Source organism: Gossypium raimondii, chromosome 12 (genome assembly GCF_025698545.1).
Source record: "Gossypium raimondii isolate GPD5lz chromosome 12, ASM2569854v1, whole genome shotgun sequence".
In the NCBI taxonomy this organism is placed as follows: domain Eukaryota; kingdom Viridiplantae; phylum Streptophyta; class Magnoliopsida; order Malvales; family Malvaceae; genus Gossypium; species Gossypium raimondii.
In genome coordinates this window covers 36,760,709-36,779,008 of record NC_068576.1, presented here as the reverse complement: position 1 = coordinate 36,779,008, position 18,300 = coordinate 36,760,709, and the positions used below count along the sequence as shown (strand labels likewise).

General features: G+C 27.2%; 1 protein-coding gene across 2 annotated transcripts; it reads right to left on the bottom strand.

The window, feature by feature from the left end:
- Positions 1 to 4,395: 4,395 nt before the first annotated feature.
- On the bottom strand, positions 4,396 to 17,427 carry LOC105763897 (phospholipase A1 PLIP1, chloroplastic). Of its 2 annotated transcripts, none has more exons than XM_012582296.2 (6): positions 16,747 to 17,427; positions 13,440 to 13,595; positions 6,440 to 7,081; positions 5,752 to 6,267; positions 5,165 to 5,641; positions 4,396 to 5,088 (listed from the first exon to the last, which is right to left on the bottom strand). In XM_012582296.2, the coding sequence occupies exons 3-6, from the start codon at positions 7,046 to 7,048 to the stop codon at positions 4,669 to 4,671; spliced, it is 2,022 nt and encodes a 673-aa protein (XP_012437750.1). In that variant the 5' UTR covers positions 7,049 to 7,081; positions 13,440 to 13,595; positions 16,747 to 17,427; the 3' UTR covers positions 4,396 to 4,668. The 2 variants fall into 2 exon arrangements, with proteins under 2 accessions (XP_012437750.1, XP_012437752.1); XM_012582298.2 differs by having other exon boundaries at positions 13,440 to 13,545.
- Between the last annotated feature and the right edge of the window lie 873 nt (positions 17,428 to 18,300).

Below are 18,300 nucleotides of genomic sequence, written 5' to 3'. Positions count from 1 at the left end.
ATTGTTTAAAATATTACATCAAAATTATCGTGCATGATCTATATGAATGAAATATAAAATATGACGACTAGATTATTAAAATATTAACCGATATAAGTGGATCCATCTCATTTTTCAATATTATTAAAATATAATAGTGAAATAGGAATGAAAAATACCTAAAAATAAATTTTCATTAAATATCTTTAAAATATCTATTGTTTTAATTAGAAGCATTTTTAATTAGTTTTAAAGAGATTTGACACTAGATTTTTTTAATAAACTAGAAAATAAAATGTTGACAAATGAAGTTGGAAATTTCAATACTAAAGGTGTTTAATAATAAAATGTTTGTTATGGATTGAAGTTTAAGTAATAATTTAAATTATTTTATTTTATAATTGTAAATGATGGATTATAATGAATTATTAATTTAATCTTATTAACTTAACATTTTGTATATTGTGATGTTTCTACATAAAAAATTAGAATGTTGAAAATTTGGAGGGTGAAGTTAGAAAATTGTTTTAAAAGACAAAAATAAATATAATTTTATTATTATATTCATTTTTGACTTTATAAAAATTGAAGGGACTACATAAATAATTTTCCATTTTTTTGAACCAACCCCTTCTCTTCACATTTGGTCTGAAGTGGTTCCAGAAATTTTGGAGAACGACTCTCCAAATAAGTGTTTTGCTAGAGGAACAGGTAGTTTAGTCACAGTGAATCTCATGGACGTGTGCTTCGATGTGATTGGAGAGTTTGTTATCTTACTATGGAGCTTTGAGATGAGTCCAATATGATTCGGAGTGTGAATTACGCATTGAGGGTGTTGTAGTATAACCAAGATGAGTCCAATGTGATTGGGTGCATTAATTACATGTTGAGCATGCAAAAAATAAGCATGGCATCAAGATGAGTCCAATATAATTCAGAGTACTAATTACAAGAATACAAAAAATAAATATTTTAATAAAACAGTAATTAACGAAGTGAAGGGGAGCTTCTCTTTGTTCTCTTCCCTAATTGAATTGAGATAATCACCTGTAGCAAGCATTAGTCAAAATTTAATGTAGTTGAACTATAAAATTTCAAAAAGATAAAATTAATTAAACATATTTTACATGTGGTATATTGTAGAGTTGGGTTAGATTTTGTCCAAATTTTAGGCCCCACCTTGATTCGGCTCAAAAAATGGGCCTAAAATTTTGCCCAAATTCAGTCCTACTAAAAATGCTACAATCGGGCCCAACCCGGTCGAATTAATTTTTTATATAAAAAATTTAAAAATACAATACATCAAAAATATTAGAAACATTAAAATAAATGTTTCTCAATAAATTGGAATTAAATTAAAAAATTATTTATACTTAAATAATAAAATAGTAGTAACATAATAGTGAAATGATAGAAAACAACAATAAAATAGTAGTAAAAGAACAAACAAACAACAGATTTTTTGTCTTTTTGCTAATTTGGGCAGGGTTCGAGCAAAAAAAAATCTTACACAAGGCCAAACGGGCATTTTTTTTGCCCAAGCCCATTTTTAAGTCTATATTTTTACTCAAACCCTCCTACATTTCAGACGGGCCTTCGGACCGGATGACTTAGCCCATGGACAGGTCTGGTTCCCTCTTATTCAATTAAACATTATTTTTATAATAATTTTATATTAAGTAAATTGAATATGAGTGGTGGTAAACCATAACGTTGTTCATGTTGAAGCTGTAATCTGATTTTAGAAAAATTGTATCTAGTAATCTATAAAGTTGGTAAGAAATGTTAAGAAATTGATTATATTATTAAATAAGTTGTATCGACAATTATTTATAGTAAATTCCGGAATGTTAAGAAATGTTGTTTATAAGAGATTCCATAATAAGTTTTTTTGTATCGTATGATGGGATATGTTCCAGTTTAAGAAAATAAAACAAGCAAAGAGCATTAAAGACGACTCTCAAACTCTTTGATTTGAGACATTCAAAGCTTCGAAATGTAATTGAAATGATATTTGTTATCCTAAAAAAAGATTTATTATATTAACAACATCTCAATATAACATAAAAAAAGGGTTGGATCGTTTTAGCATGTTGCATACTCCATAACTTTATTTATAAGTGAAAATGGGACGATTCATATTTGATATATATTGAAATTTAAGTAATAAATATGATTATATTATTCTACCGTTGTAAATATTGAATTTCAATGAATTATTATTAATATAATCTTATTAATTTGACATTTGATATAGTGATATTTTTACTTAAAAAAATATTGGAATTTGTTAGGGATCCATCCGTATAAATAACGAATAAGAAAAGCAGAGAAGATCGAAAACATAAATTTTACGTGAAAAATTTCTTTGAAAAAAAATAAAAACCACGGGCAAAAAAGACTGCACTTAATGAGAAAACAAACAAATAGTACAAGATGAAAAAAATAACCTAAATGAGTAAAATCCAAAATCCGAATGCAAAGCTCTCTCAAAAACTTTCTCAAAAACTCTCCCCAAAACTCTTCATAAAATCTCACGTAAGAGATATTCTGTCAACTCTTTAAATAGGGTTACAAAAACCCTTTAAATAGGCTAATGTAAATATTCCTAGACTAATAATAGTTTAATTGGGAAAAGATAATATAGTTTAACTGGGAGAAGAAACCCGATATTTGTGGGAACACGTCACCTCGTTGCGATGTCGTCTCTACCTCGTCGTTTTAACATTGTTGTGTCATGACGTTGGGCCAGTTTTGGGCATTCTTCGATTGCTCGTCGTTCATCTTTCTAAGTGTTTACAAAGAGTTCGATAAATGTGAAGAACACTCCACAGAAGTTCACAAACATGTCCAGAGTTGTTTGAATTGGTTTTAGAAATTTAAAAAATGATGGAATGTTCTCCGATTAATTTGGAAAATCATTCAATGTTGGAAATGTTTTTTTTTTTTTTTGGATCTAATCAATGGAGCGGAGCCTCTCCAAATAAGAGTTTTGCTAAATAAACATGCAATTGAGTCATAGTGGGTCTTGTGAATGTGTACTTTAACGTGATTAGAGAGTTTGTTGTCTTACTATGGAGCATTAAGATGAGTCTAATATGATTTAGAGTATTAATTACGTGCTGAGCAAGCAAAAAATAAGTGTTGCAATAAGACATAACATGGGAATATAATCAAGATGAGTCCATCAATTACGTGCCGAGAAAAAAAAAGTATTGCAATAAGGTGTAGCCCAAGTATAATCAAGAGTCTAGTGTGATTCGAAGCATTATTACGTGTTGAGCATGAAAAAAATAAGAGTTATAATAAGACGAGTTTCTCTTTATTCTTTTCTCTAATTAAAGTGCGATATTCACATATATCGAGCTTTACTTAGATAGTAAAAGATAAAATTAACTATTTTAAAATAAATGATAAAATTAACTAAACAAATTGAATCTTAATTCAATTGACATCCTTATTATTGTAATAACAAGGAAAATATGAATTTAAGTGTGTTTAAATGTGTTTTCCTCCAATTTAAGGGTTTTAGGTAGTTATGGATAAAAAAGACATATCATTGTTTTGTTCTGTTTATTCCATATTAAAAATATTTTATAATAATTTTGTATTAAATAAAATCGAATATGAGTGGTAAAACATAGAGTTATCCATGAGTTGGGCCGGGTCAGAACTTGTCTTTACTCAACCCAAAATTTCAATTTATTGTTCAAAATATTATTAAAAATAAAAAAATATATGTATTATATTATATTTTTAAATGAATTTAAATTTAAAAATATTTTTTTATTAATTATATCAAATTCAAGGTGATATCCATACTCGACCCAAATTGAATTGGATGTACCGAACTGGGGGAGCTGCCCAAAAATCTTAAAAATCTACTAACCCTATTAAGTTATTTTGGTTTGAATATGCTATAAATTTATGTAATCTTAAATTTGAAATTTAATCATTATATTTTATTTTTAGAAATTTAGTAAATTTATTTTTTAGATTTTAAAATTTAGATTTATTATAAGGTTATTTTTAGATACATGACTATCAAATAAGTTTTGATTTTAAAATGTCGCACCAACATATTTAATAAAAAAAATAACCATGTTAATAATTGGACTTGAATTTTAAAATCTGAAAAGTAAAGTGACTAAATTCCTAAAAATAAAAGTCCCAGGATTGAATTCCAAATTTGTGAAGAGTATGGGAGTTGATTATAGATGATTATGGGTGAGTGTATCTAAATGGTCCCTATATTATAGAGACTTCATCAAATTAGTCTCTCTACTTTTAAATGGATCAATTTAATCACTATACTATTAAAAAAATTTCAATAACGCCAAATTGGAATAGAGGGACTAATTTGATCCGGTCCCTATAATACAAGGACCTTCTAGGTACTTTAACCAATGAAAAACATTACAAAAATTATAATACAGTTTTGTATATAAAGCTTCCTGTTGTGGACAAAACATTTACATCTTATTAACACATAAAACAGTATTAGTATAAATCACAATGAGAGACAGCAAATGACTAATTATAAGTTCAGTGATGTACATGTTTCATTTTTTCCCTATTTCTTCCCTTCAATGTCATGAAAAGTTAGGGAGGGAGATTAAAGATGATATATTATATATATATATGTATATGTGTATGTTATTAACATCATTTGCATATCAAAGAAGGAACTCAGGCACCAGTCATTATCTCCTTATTTGAGAACATCATTTGTCTATGATGCTTCCATGTGCGAGGGGATGGTGAAACGAGCAATGGCCATAATAAGCTTGTATCCGATACTGTCCTCGTCGTGAGGCTTGGGACGGTCTTTTTGTGTTGCCTTAAGACCCCATTGATTGCTTTCAAGTAGTTGCTTGAGTCATGGTCTCGTAAAATAGTACCTTCCGAGCCATATGCCGTAAGATCGCTGAGGGTATCCAATGGATGAGGACAATTGAGGAAAGCCTTAAGTGCTTTCGTGGAGTATCCGTTATGCGTCTTGTCTAATTCGTAAAGAGCGGTTCCGAGAGGGAGTAGGGGGTGTGGCGGAGACGACTTCTCGCTCGGTTGGACAATGAATAGTTTCCCAAGCGGAGTGTACAAAAGTTTCTACATCAAAACAACAATGAAATGATGAATTGGGCTTTTTTCCAATTTCGAAACGTTTAAGTTTGTTGGTACTTACATTTTTGAGCAAACAACGGTGAGATCGGAGGGAACCGGGCAAACGCTTGAGGACAATAGCAACATGGTTCGGATATTTGCAGGAAAAGGCTCTAGGGACGATGTCTCGGTGCATCATCACGCAATGAACATGGTTATCATCTAACCCGAATTCTTCTAGTATCTTTTGACCTCCGCAAAACACAAACGGCGACCCGAAAGTGATGACCGGTCGAAGAGCAGAAGGCTTTACGACTTTCTTAGCTAACAACATTAAGCTAACTAAAAGAGAAAGACTTCCCCCAAGGGAATGACCGGTGAATTGAAGCTTCGCACGGTCCCCGTGCCGATTTAGATGATCCATAATTTCAGGCAAGAATTGTTCATATATGCCTTTTGCAGCTTCATAAATTCCTCTATGAACAAGCACATCAGTATCCTCAAATGTAGTAGGCTCGAACAAAAGGTTCGCCTGCCACGATGCTAGAGAGTCGGACCCCTGCAAATACGAGCAAATATAACCTATCAAACATCAAAGTTCGATAATCGGGTCTTCACAACAACATGGCTGGCTTGAACTGTGCTGACCTATCAATATTAACTGCCTACCTGAATTACAAAACAGCGAGTATACGTGCTCAACTCATCGCAAACAAACCATTCGCAAGGTGATGACTGCAGAGACTGAAGGTCCTTTGCCGTCTCTTGTTTTTCCTTCTCCCCAGATCTAACCACCGCAGTCATCGCCGATGCTGCCATGTATGCAGCCACCTCCGAGTTATATACTCGAGGCAAATTCTCCCCTTCCATTTCATGCTCATCTCCGGACCTACGCAAATCCCTTTCATCTTCCACTGGTGACTTAAATCCAGGGGACAAAAGACCCTTTGCTCGTGACTGAACGTAGCACGCAGCTGAAGCAGCAATCTCATAAACAGCAGATAGGCTGATCAGACGCTTAGTCTCAGTACCCTCAACTTTCTCCAACTCAGTACTTTCTGGGGTAGCAACAGGTACACGAATAGAATCCTGATCCATTTTGGCCTTGATCGTAGCCACTTCCGCTTTCTTTTCGATAGACGATGTCACGAACTTTAGACCGTAATATTTTCTTAACTCCATTCCCTGCACACACACACACACACACATATATATATGAATGCGAGAATGAAGCACACGTGCGCGCACACACGTACACATATTTACATACATATATATATATATATATATATGAATACCAGAATAAACTTGTAGTTTCAAATTTTAATACATAATTGCCAGAACTGAAGATGCATACCTCAATCTTTGGTATGACATAAGCTATGTTGCATAAGAAGGCAAGCTCAGAAAACAGCTTGGTATCAGACAATGGAACTCGAACTAATAATTTCGAGAACGATTCACGGTCGTACATCACTTCGTCTCCTTCTTCATCGGAGTTGTAGTTCACTTCGCAGCCACCTTCATGTTCATCTTCATTGCCATCATTTTCGTTCTCATCATATATTTCACCTCCTTCAACACCATCTTCTATTTGTCTATGTTTCCAACGACTATGAACTTCCAGCAACCTATTCACCCAATTTGCCCTCTTTATTTCCTCCTCTTCATCATCGTTGTCGTCGAACAAAAACGACCTAACCGAGTTTGGAATTATGGAACTTGATATTTGAAACGGCAGCAACGATGGAAGGATCCCGACCGAACTGCTCTTTGTCATGGTCGGCTTCGTCGATGCAGCGGCACGTATCCGATTAATAGAGCAACAAAGGTGATTGTCAGAATAAGACCTTCGAATGCCAGCTCTATTCATGCCGGAATCCAATCTTCGAAGCCCGTTAATCTCTTCCTCTTTCGCCTTCGAGGTGACTCGAGAGGTAGGGACAGCCATGGATGCGCATGCCATAGCTTTTCAATCAGAAAAATAACACAACTTTTCCTACAGAAGAGTGAGCAACGGGAGATTGGTAAGGAACATTATAAGGGACAGTGTATGCGATAACAACAAGGGTTTAAAGATGCATCAGTTTTGTTCTGTCATAACCAAATTAGCAAACGAAACTGGTGTTAGACTTTACCAAAAAAATTGTGATGATGTTTAGCTATAATATGCCCAGTTTATATACGAGATTGTGTTCTGTTATCTATATAGATCATGGACCAAAGACGATGCTTTTTTTTGGTTTTGACCCAACAATTGAATATGTTTCAACCCGTGTTTTAGAATCAAGTTGGATTGATCGGTTGAACCAATAATTTATCAATATATCAATTTGAAATAAGGTAAAAGATCAGTTGAATTGAGATAACAAGCTGATTGAACCGGATTTTATATTTTTTTTAATAACTTATTTTATTTAAACCGGACAAATTATCGGATCGAAAACCGATAATTTGATTGGTTCAACTTTGTGCGGGATTCCAAAAACATCGGTGGGACAAAACATTAGTGTCGATGAAATCTATGATGTATTGCTTGTTTGATTCTATAAGATTTCAACTACTCTGCTCTATTTTTCCGATAGAGTTCAACAACTTTCATTAGGACAAGAAACATCATTTACAATCTACACTTTATTTAACTTTTGGTTTAAATATGCCACCAATCCCTGTACTATTCAAACTTTTAAAAATTAGTCCTTTGTTTTCCATGCTTTAATCCCTCTACTAGTCTAATTGTAAAAATAAAATCCAATTCATAGCATTGATTTTTGTTAAATTTAAAAAATAACAGAAGTCAGTTAATAGTATTGTCAATTAAATTTTAATTTTTAAATAATAAAAGTAGAGGATTAAATTTTTGAAACTAAAAGCTGAGAGGCTAAATTTTAAAAACCCGAAGTGTACTAGGACTAGGGACAAAATTAAACCTTTTTTTAAAATGATCTCATGCAATGTTTATTTTGAAGAGTCCAATTTCAAATAGCTGTCACCAATTTCGTGGCTTGTTGCCTTAAAGTAGTCATGTTTAAGAAGAAAGTAGGGCTAAGGTGAAGTATCTATTTTGTAACTGTAAATTTGTAAATTAAGAAAAAATAAATAAGAAACAAGCGTGATTGGAACAATAAATCTTTAATTAATTTTCACCAAATTAACATAAAATCCAAAAAAAAAAAAATCACAGCCATTAAATTAATGTTTAATAAATTAAACCCAGAGTTAAACATATTCATAATTTATGTATAATATAAAACTACCTCCTTCGAGAGCCATTAGAATAAATAGGTTAAAATCGTCCTTTTCAAGTTTTTTTTTTTAATTTTATGGGTTATTTTGATCTTTTCATTAATTATATAAGGTTAATTTTATATTTTAATTAAACAAAGATGAATACATATAACTAATTTTGTTGAAAGCATGTCGATTGAGTTTTAGCTCGATTGACATGGACATTACTGTTAATGTAAGAGGACATGAATTTGAGTACGTTGAAATAAATTATCCTCGTATTTATGAGTTTGGAAGGGAGTGGTAGGTATTATGTAAAAAAAAATTGTTTAAAACATATATTTACTTTAAAGTATTAATTAAGTCTAATAAAAGTTTTTTTCACCACTTTCTTCTTTTCATTTACTTAAAAAATTTCCAATATTTTTCTTTTCTTATTCAAAACCTTGAATATTTTTTATTCAAAACCATACTCTGTTTTTATATTTATTTTTAACGATGAATACAATTTATTTAATTTATATGTCATTACTTTTATATTTCTATATATTATTTCTTTTATAATTACATCTATATATCATATATATATTTATATTATATTGCAAATTCCTAGAACCCTAGCTTATGTGAAAAATCAGCACCTTTGAAAGCCATTAGTATAAATAGGCCGTTAAAATCATCCTTTTAAGTTATTTTTATTTCTACAAAAAGTTATTTTGGTCTTTTGATTAATTATATAATGCTAATTAGTATTTTAATTAAATAAGGATGAAATATTTATTCTTAACTAAATTTGTTTAAAGTATATATTTACTTTGAGATATTAATTAAGTCTAATAAAAGTTTTTTCTTTTCTTTTCATTTACTTCAAAAATTTTCCAATATTTTTCTTTTTTTTCTATTCAAACCCTTACACTCTTTTGTATTTTTTAACAATGAATATGATTTATCTAATTTATATATCTTTATTTATATATACCTATATATCGTGTATATATATTATATATTACAAAATCTCAAGCCCTAGTTGATGTGAACAACCTAACTTTTTACCACATGAATTACTCTTATTTTAAATTAATTAATATTTTTAAAGATTTGTGATTAGTTTAAAACAAGAATGATTATTAGTAAAAATAATAGTTTTACCCATTATCCTTTTTTCTTAAATAAAATTTACTATGTCATTTATCCTCAATAGATTTTTTTATTTTACAAATAAACTAATAAAATAAATACACTCTTATAGCTCATATCTTTTCAACCGATAAATTACCAAACGTATAGAATTCTTTCACAATGACACCAATGAGTTTTTTATTTGATGGAAAGAAAAAAGAAAACTATGCCTTCATCATATGAAATGTGGAATAGTAAGTAATAATAGCATGACACTTTGAACTCGATAAGAAAATTTTTTCTTCAAAATATTAGATTATGTATCGTAAGAGTAGTATGAGAGAAATAGCATTTTAATTTTATCTTAGCTGTCGTGGACCCATCTTAGCATTACAAACTTTTTTCTTTTCACATTAAAGACTATATTAATAATATTTATGTTATAAAATAAAAGAGTGTGAAAAGAAGACTTATTTTCTTTCTTTTTTTATAAATAATTGTCAATTTCTTTACTATTTAAATAAACTTTTAAAATTTCTTCAATTGAAGAAGTTTATGAGAGAGTTCTTATAGTTTAAAGTTATTTATATATTATTGATATATAATATATATTATATGAAAGAGTCAATTTCTTCACTATTTTTATAAGCTTTTAGAGTTTCTCATTTAATTTTATTTGAAAAAATTCATAAGAGAAGACTTAAGGTTTAAAATTATTTTATATATTATTGATATATAATTATATATATTATATGAAAAATAGAAATAATAATCAGAACTTTTCCTCCCCAAACTTTCCTAACCTTTGCACCTTTGAAAATAAGTAGCTGACCATGGTTTATTCAGTAGTTCATCATGTTATGAGTAAACTGAAAATCTAATATTTTACCCCATTATTTTTTAAAATAAAATTATTAGTCCTAAATAGAATTTTTAATTTACAAATAAAATAATAAAATAAAAAGACACACACTTAGATACATTTTAAAAATAAATTAATAAAATAAAAAGATACATACTTTTATGTACACTTTAAGAAATTAAAAGTTAATTTTAATTTCATATTAACTTAAAAACACTTCCATAGCTCACCAATGTCAATTTATTCACTATTTTCGTAAGCTTTTAGAGTTTCTTAATTTAAAAAATTCACAAGATAAGGCATATAGTTTAAGCTAAATTAGCCTTATATGCTATTTTTTAATTTAAGAAAATAAGTTAATTTTAGGAGAGTGTTCACTTAGACACATTTTTCTTCAATGATCAGAAATTAAACAAAGTAACAGTAAATATTTTTAAGGGCAATAGTTATTTTTTTATTCTTATCAATATCATTTATGTTGTTTATGCTTTTGAGCATTAATATCATGAAATTAGAATATTTGAAAAGAATAAAATACTGAAATTGGATTTAGAATGTTATTAAATTGATGTAACATTATGAAGGGTTGGTTATTGATATTAAGCATATAAATTTAGTAAATTTTATTTAAAGAACTTGAATTATAAACTTTTTACTCTCTATGAATTTTAAATAAATTTTAATTAAATTATTAATGTGGTATAGAGTATTATTTGTTATGGTCACTAATATTTGAAGTAATTAAACTTGAATTGCATGTTTAAACTTAAAAGACATACAATTGTATTTCATTGAGCAATGATCCTAAAATTTTAAATAATCCATTAAATCATCTTTTAAGCTAGTTTTAAGTTTATTTCATTGAACTTTGTTAATAATTTTTTATAATATAATTTTAAAATATATATATATATATAATATATTATCTTAAATGTTTATAGAAAATTGTACTAGGATTTGTATAGATAGGATATGAATCTTGGCTTAAAAGTATAAAAGCTCTTAATTTTTTCAAAAAAGTAATTAAGTCCTTTTTTTCATTCTATTGGGTACTTAAACATTTAAAATGCATCAAAAAGGTCCTCAATTTTTTTCAAAATAGCAATTAAACCCTTGCTTCGTTTTTTTTTTTTTACACTCAATCGGATACTTGAACAACCCCTAATTTTTTTCAATTAAAGCCAACATGTGTCACAACCACAAAGTGACATGTGGCAAAAATGATTAAAATAATTTAATAAAAATTTAAAATACTTAAATTTTATTGAAAATTAGAAAAAGAATTATAAAATTGTCAAAAAATTATTAAAAATTGTACGGGGTATCTCTTGATTACTAATTATTCATGTTATAAACAATCATAAGTCATAAGTTATTTTTAATGAATTAATTACTTTTCTTCTTAGATTGATTATACAAAAATTTATCAGGTATTTAATTTGCTTTTTATGTGTGACGTTCTTAATATTTTGGGTTTTACAATTTGAATGCACGAATCATTTTACCGCATTTTCTACTCCTATTTTATTTTGGACTTACTGTTTTCTTTTCTTTTCTTTTTATTGTCAGCATATGCAACATCATCAACTTTTATTTTGATAAGAATTTATTATTATAATTTTAAACACTTTTAATTAAATAAAATTTTAAAACGATAATATAAAATTTCAAAACATTTATAAAACTAAAATTTAATACTAGAATAGTTAAATAAAACAACTATATATCTTTAAAAAACATTAACCACACACTTATATTATAATAATTTATTTTATAATAATGACTTAATCTTATATTAAATTTTATTAATAAAAATAAATTAGTTTAAATTAATCTACACAATAATATTATAGTATTTTTTAGTAATGTATTTTTAAGATGATAGATAAAACCCAATTTCGTATTTTTTATTTGATAAAAATATTTAAAGTTAAATTATTTTATAAAATATTTCTTTTATTTCTTATTAAGTATCATTTCACTTTTACCTTTTAACTAAAGATAAAATCAATTTCGGTGAAGATTAATAAATTTATCAAAAAATTTATATGTTTAAAAAGTAAAATTAAACGAAAATAACAATCAATTAATTATAAAAATATCACTGTTTTAAAATAATAAAAATCAAACTACACAACACTTGGTGGTTTTCCTAATTAACACTAAATTGGGAGGATCCACTTACACAGTATAAAACTGTTTTAATTTTAAGTATAATAACTTATTTAGCTCTCCAATTTTAAAAGAAATTTTAATTTTCACCTTTTTACCTCTTAAATTTGTGTTCTTTATCTAATCATCTTAAAATGGATGAAAAATTTAATGTTTTTAACTTTGTTGACGTGTCATACATGTGGATGACAAATAAACATTTAATTACTTTTTAAATTTAAAATATATAAGAATTATTTTTAAGAATTAAGAATTATTTAAATTATTTAAATCATTTTTAAATATTTTAAAATTTTAAAATTAATTCAATGTTGACATGTCATTCATGCTAACTTTTCTATCTATTTGTGGTGATTTGACAAAATATAAATTCAAATACTAAAAGAATAAAAAAATAAATGGAAGGCTAAAATAACTTTTTGGGTACTTTTTATTATTATAAAATTAGAGGATAAAAAGTCATTATGCCTTAGTTTTACACCATTTTGTATTTCTTTGTACAATTAATATTTTAATGATCTAACTATTGAATTTATTGATATAATTGTACTTGTCATGCATGTAAAAATTTGAATCGATTCGATATGAATATTTATTGAACAGTTAAATTTTTTAAATAAAATAAATAATTAGAATTTTTTAATTTACATTGAATTTAACATACATGATCTATATGAATGAAATATAAAATATAACTGTTGGATAAAATATTAATTGTACAAAGAAATACTAAAAGTAACCGTTGTGAGTGGACTTCTCTCCACTAAATTTATTTTATTAATAAAATAATAAAATTTTAAACCTAATAATATTTTCAATTAATTTTATTAAATCAACTTTAAAACTCGAATTAATTAATATCATTATTTTTAATATCAATATATACAACTTTTGTTAAATATAGATAATATATAAATAAAAATATGTTATATGAAATAATATATTAAGCATAAGAAGATTAAATTTCGTCACGTACCTGGAAAGAAACAAGACCCTATTGTTGTTGATCTCGATGGCGATATTTTTCGGGCTTCATTACCTCAAAACAAGCAATATCCTCCATTCTTGAAAATCCCCGTCGTCTGTCATGCATTGCCAAGTCCACCAACTAAGAGTAGGATATTTTGGAATCCTTTTTAATGTTTTAACGGATTAGAGTATATAAAAAATAAAGGAATAAAACAACATTTATTCTTTGGTTTTGGTTACTTTTTCAAAATTGTCCTTAATTTTAAAAATTATCATAAATTAATGTGGACTTAAAAATTTTAGTCTCTAAACTTGAATCCCGTTAAGGTAAAATGATGTAGCACTTTAATATTACACCACATCATCACTTCAAAATGTTTAAATTTTATATATAGTCTAAAATTTAAAACAAGTTATTGAAGAATTATAAAGATTTTTTTAACTTTTAAACAAAATTTTGAAAAAGACATCATTTGAGAGTGCCCATCACCATGCCTTTAGAAAATCTTAATGTAGAGACTAAATTGAAAAAACAAAACTGTCATAATCCAAAATTAATGTGGAAGAAAAAGTTAATTAAGGATCAAAATGAAAGAAATTACCAAATTTAAGACGTTATTTTATCCTAAATATTGAAATGTTTCAAGAATCCAAAGCATAAAAAACTCCAGTGTTTGTTGCAATGTTACAATATTTACGTAATATTATTTATCCAAATTTCTAGTTTGGAAATCCCCGTTAAACTCTCAAACCTTGCCCTTTGGAACCATCGAGCTTGGGGCCGACCGTCTTTGAAATAGATATAGTTCATATTTTCCAAGCTATAAATTAAACCGGAAATACCTATGCTTTTCTTATCTAGAATTATCTTCATAAATATTAGTAGTTTTCATTCAATCAAAATCATGAACTAAGCAGAGACTGATGGAACTAAAAATTTAATAGAAGGGTTAATTTTAGTAAATATCCTCAAATTATTAGCTTTTAAATTTTAAAATATTGTAATTAAATCATCAAAGTATTAGTATTATATTAATTAAGTTATTTTGAAGCCTAACTTTTAATATAGACATTAAATGCTAGTTTGTATATGATGTAGAGTATATTTAGGTATAATATTAAATTTAGCTCTTAATGTTTATAGCTTTTGTCAATTAATTATCCTTTTTTAGTTAAATTTAGTCATTAATTTTTAAAATGAGTAAAATAATATATCTTTAACTAAAATATTAACTAAAACACCAATTTTCAATGATGTTAACGTGACAACCAGAGTGACCGTCCATATACTTCATAATTGACATGACACTATTTATCTTATATGCAATGTTATAAATAATGTAAAAGTTATAAAATAAAAAAGTTCATAAACTTTTTTAAAAATAACATGAAGTACATGTGGATTGTTATGCGGACTGTCATGTTTAAAAATTAATTCTTTAATCAATATTTCCATTAGAAAACAACAACTCAATTCTTTTGAAAAGTTGAATATCAAATTCAACTTTTTCTAAAGAGAAAGAGCCAAATTTAGTTAAAAAGACTAAATTTGACAATATGTTGTATATTTAAAATACGTTGATAAAATTATAAATATGTAAACAATTTGGATCAGACATGTCACTAAAATTTAATAACGCTATTTCATTTTATTTAATTTACTAAATTCAAATTGTCCATGCAATAAAAACACGTATGTTTATATTTTGATCTATGTGTTTTAAAAAAATTTAGGTCTAACACCTAAATTGATGGCTAGACTAATGGAAGAGAATTGATATGATATTTGATATTTTTAAGATTCAATTTATCGTATTAAAGTTTGAAAGTTAATTTAAAATTTGGATCATACTTTGAGGACTTTTGTTGAAATTAACCCAAAGTAAAAGAAGGAAATCTGTAACAACTCCCACCCACCATCAATAAAAGGCTTTTTCATGGTTGGACACTTGGGCTTTAATAAGCCCCCAAAGTAGCAAAGTGGCTTGCTTTTGCATGCGCGCCACGTGGTAATATACGAATTTAATGGACTAACCTACCTTTAATTTCTAACCAATTGATTAATCTTCTATATAACGTCACTTATAATAATTAATACTCCAACTCATCATTTTAATGCATTTGTTCACAAATATGATTATTGTATATAATCATTTCGAAAATATGTTTTTGCAACAAGTGGCAGAGCTCGGAAAGTTTTTATTTAGGTATTTTATAATTTATAAAATTTTAAATTAATAGTGATGAAATTATATTTTAACTTTTAAAAATAATAAAAATAATCTAATTATTTAAAATTATAAAAATATAGACTATTGAAATAATGAATTACATTTTATTATAAATATATAATTTAATTTCCACTCCTCAAAAAAATTTTCTAGTTCCGCCACATTTGTAACATGTAAATTTCTGAATTAATTACATTGAAGAATAGAACTACTGATGGGAGAAAATTTAAATGTTGAAAAATTGAGAATTTGTTTTTATTGATAAACTTTGTAGTGTTAAATTTATATTAAAATTTATTTGATAAATTAGGAAATATAAGTATGAAATATAATTATGTTGTTTGATAAAATAAATATTAATTTTAAATATAATTTATTTTTAATTTTAATCTTATTAATATAATATTTTTACTATTTTAGATAGTTTTTATGAAAGGTAAATATGATGATTTAAATATCTATCTTTTAAAAAGATAATTTAGTTTAATTTTTAGTAAAATAAAATCAATTTATTATCTTCACTACTTACCTACTTATCATATCCAATCATTTAAAAAAATTATATTAAATAAAAATAAAATAATTATCAAACATATTTACAATGTTGAAAATAAAATTTCAAATATTAACCATAAATTATTTGATAAATTTCAATAATTAGATGTAAGTGTGAGTTATATATCTAAAACAATTAAGTTTATAAATATACTTTTTAGCCATATATATTACCTATTTACATGTATGATCAGAGTCCTCTCAGTCTTTTATATATTCAACAAAAACAATAATTTATTTCAATATTTCGCGATCATCTTTAAAAGCATTAATAATTTTCGAGTTTTTTTATTAATTATTAAAAATTCATCATCATTTTCATGAATGCACGTGGATGAGCTGCTTATCTAATATTCAAATTAAACGCCAAAAAAAAAAAAAAGAAGAAGGTTAGCTATTGTATAACATTTTTTTTTCACGAGAAAACGATAAATTCATTTCAAAGTTATGATCTTCGTCAAGAATTTAACAATGTCTTTCATAAAAACAGAGTAGAAATTAGTAAAAGTAGGAAGTAATGAAATGTACCTTAGTTTAGGAGGAGATCGGCGACAATGCTAAGGAGAGATCGTACAATGCTGGATCGCAATATCGGAACCGATAGATATGAGAAACGTAAAAGAGAAAAGAAAACTTGAAAGCTGAGTCAAAATTGATGAATTCGGAGAAGAAAATACAAGCTGAAAAAAGGGAGCATCTTTTTGAATTTCGAAATTGAAACAGACCTTTTTTTTTTTTGAGAGTGAGATCTGTTTATAATTAAAGAAAAAAGGATGAAAAAATCAAATGAGGAAGAAGACTCTCACTGTCTGAGAGAATCTATTCACGTGGACAATATGAGAGGTTCGTTCCAAAACATGGATTTCAATGACTAAAACGCCCTTCTTGTTTTCCGAAGGCATTTGCGATATTATGATGGTAAGCAGAGGGGTAGAAACGTAAATTCAGTAGATCCGCGCCGGCCAAATGTGTGGTTGCATGAAGCGCCCCACTGCCAGTTGCTGCCACATTTCCACACCGTTAATTGGCTGTCTTTCTGCTCGATCCTTTATTTCCCGCCAATTTACAACCGCCTGTTACGGCGGAGGCACGAAAATCAATTGATTTGAATAAAACCAGCCTTTTTGTGGTAACCTTAGAAATCGCCACGTATAACTATAGACAAAGATTATCCCCCAATGTGCCCTTTAACCAAAAATGTTGGATCACCACGCGTCATCTGAAGAAGGGCTATCAGCATCTGTATCTCTCGTGTTGTTCAAGGTTCATTGATTTTCAATTTATTCTCTGTTTTCTTTTTTCTCGAGGATTTTTTTCAGGTTTTCCTCATGGTTAAGCAATAATGTTTTAACTAGAGAATCAATTTAGGTATTAATTGGACAATAACATTAAATCGATTAAAAAATTAATTGAACCAATAACTGAATTAATGAATTTAGGTTTTTTTCTAATTGAATTAGTCAAAATGATAAATTGGTGGTCGATAAGTTTAATCGTTAGTCCGATTCTAAAAACATTGAAATTAAGGAAAATATTTTTAGAATTAGGTTGGTGGTTGAATTAGTTAGATAATTACTTTTCGATCGATCGGTTTGTTCAATTCAACGTAAGTAAATTATTAAAAATTATAAAATTCAATTCAATTCAATTGTTAGTTCAATCTATCTATAACAGGTCACGAATCAATTGATGTTTGTAATCAACATTGATTTAGAATTTTAAGAGAGGTAACAATTTGGTTTGGATTGATTTTGAAAAATTATGAATGTAATGTAGTATTTTGGCTTTTAAAAGCTCATCGGCTTAATTTTTATGTAATTAATTTTTAGTTTTATAGTATTTATAAATTATATTTATTAATTTAAATATAAAAATTTTATTTCTTAAATATATATAAATTATAAAAATAAAATTTATTTGGATTTGTATAACTATAATTTCCTAATTTGCAAATGGAAATTTGAATCAGATCTAAAAAATTGAAGTATAAATTGAATCACATTTAAAAACTTGAGCCAAATGCAACCTTTTCTAATTTTTCACTCTACCTTAAATCTTGTTATACCTACATCTAGTGAACTC

Coding starts and splice junctions, on each gene's coding strand:
- LOC105763897 (XM_012582296.2), bottom strand. CDS start 7,048: ATGGCATGCGCATCCATGGCTGTCCCTACCTCTCGAGTCACCTCGAAG. Junction 5,642..5,751: donor CTCGCTGTTTTGTAATTCAG/GTAGGCAGTTAA, acceptor TCGTATTTGCAG/GGGTCCGACTCTCTAGCATC. Junction 5,089..5,164: donor ACCGTTGTTTGCTCAAAAAT/GTAAGTACCAAC, acceptor GTTTTGATGTAG/AAACTTTTGTACACTCCGCT.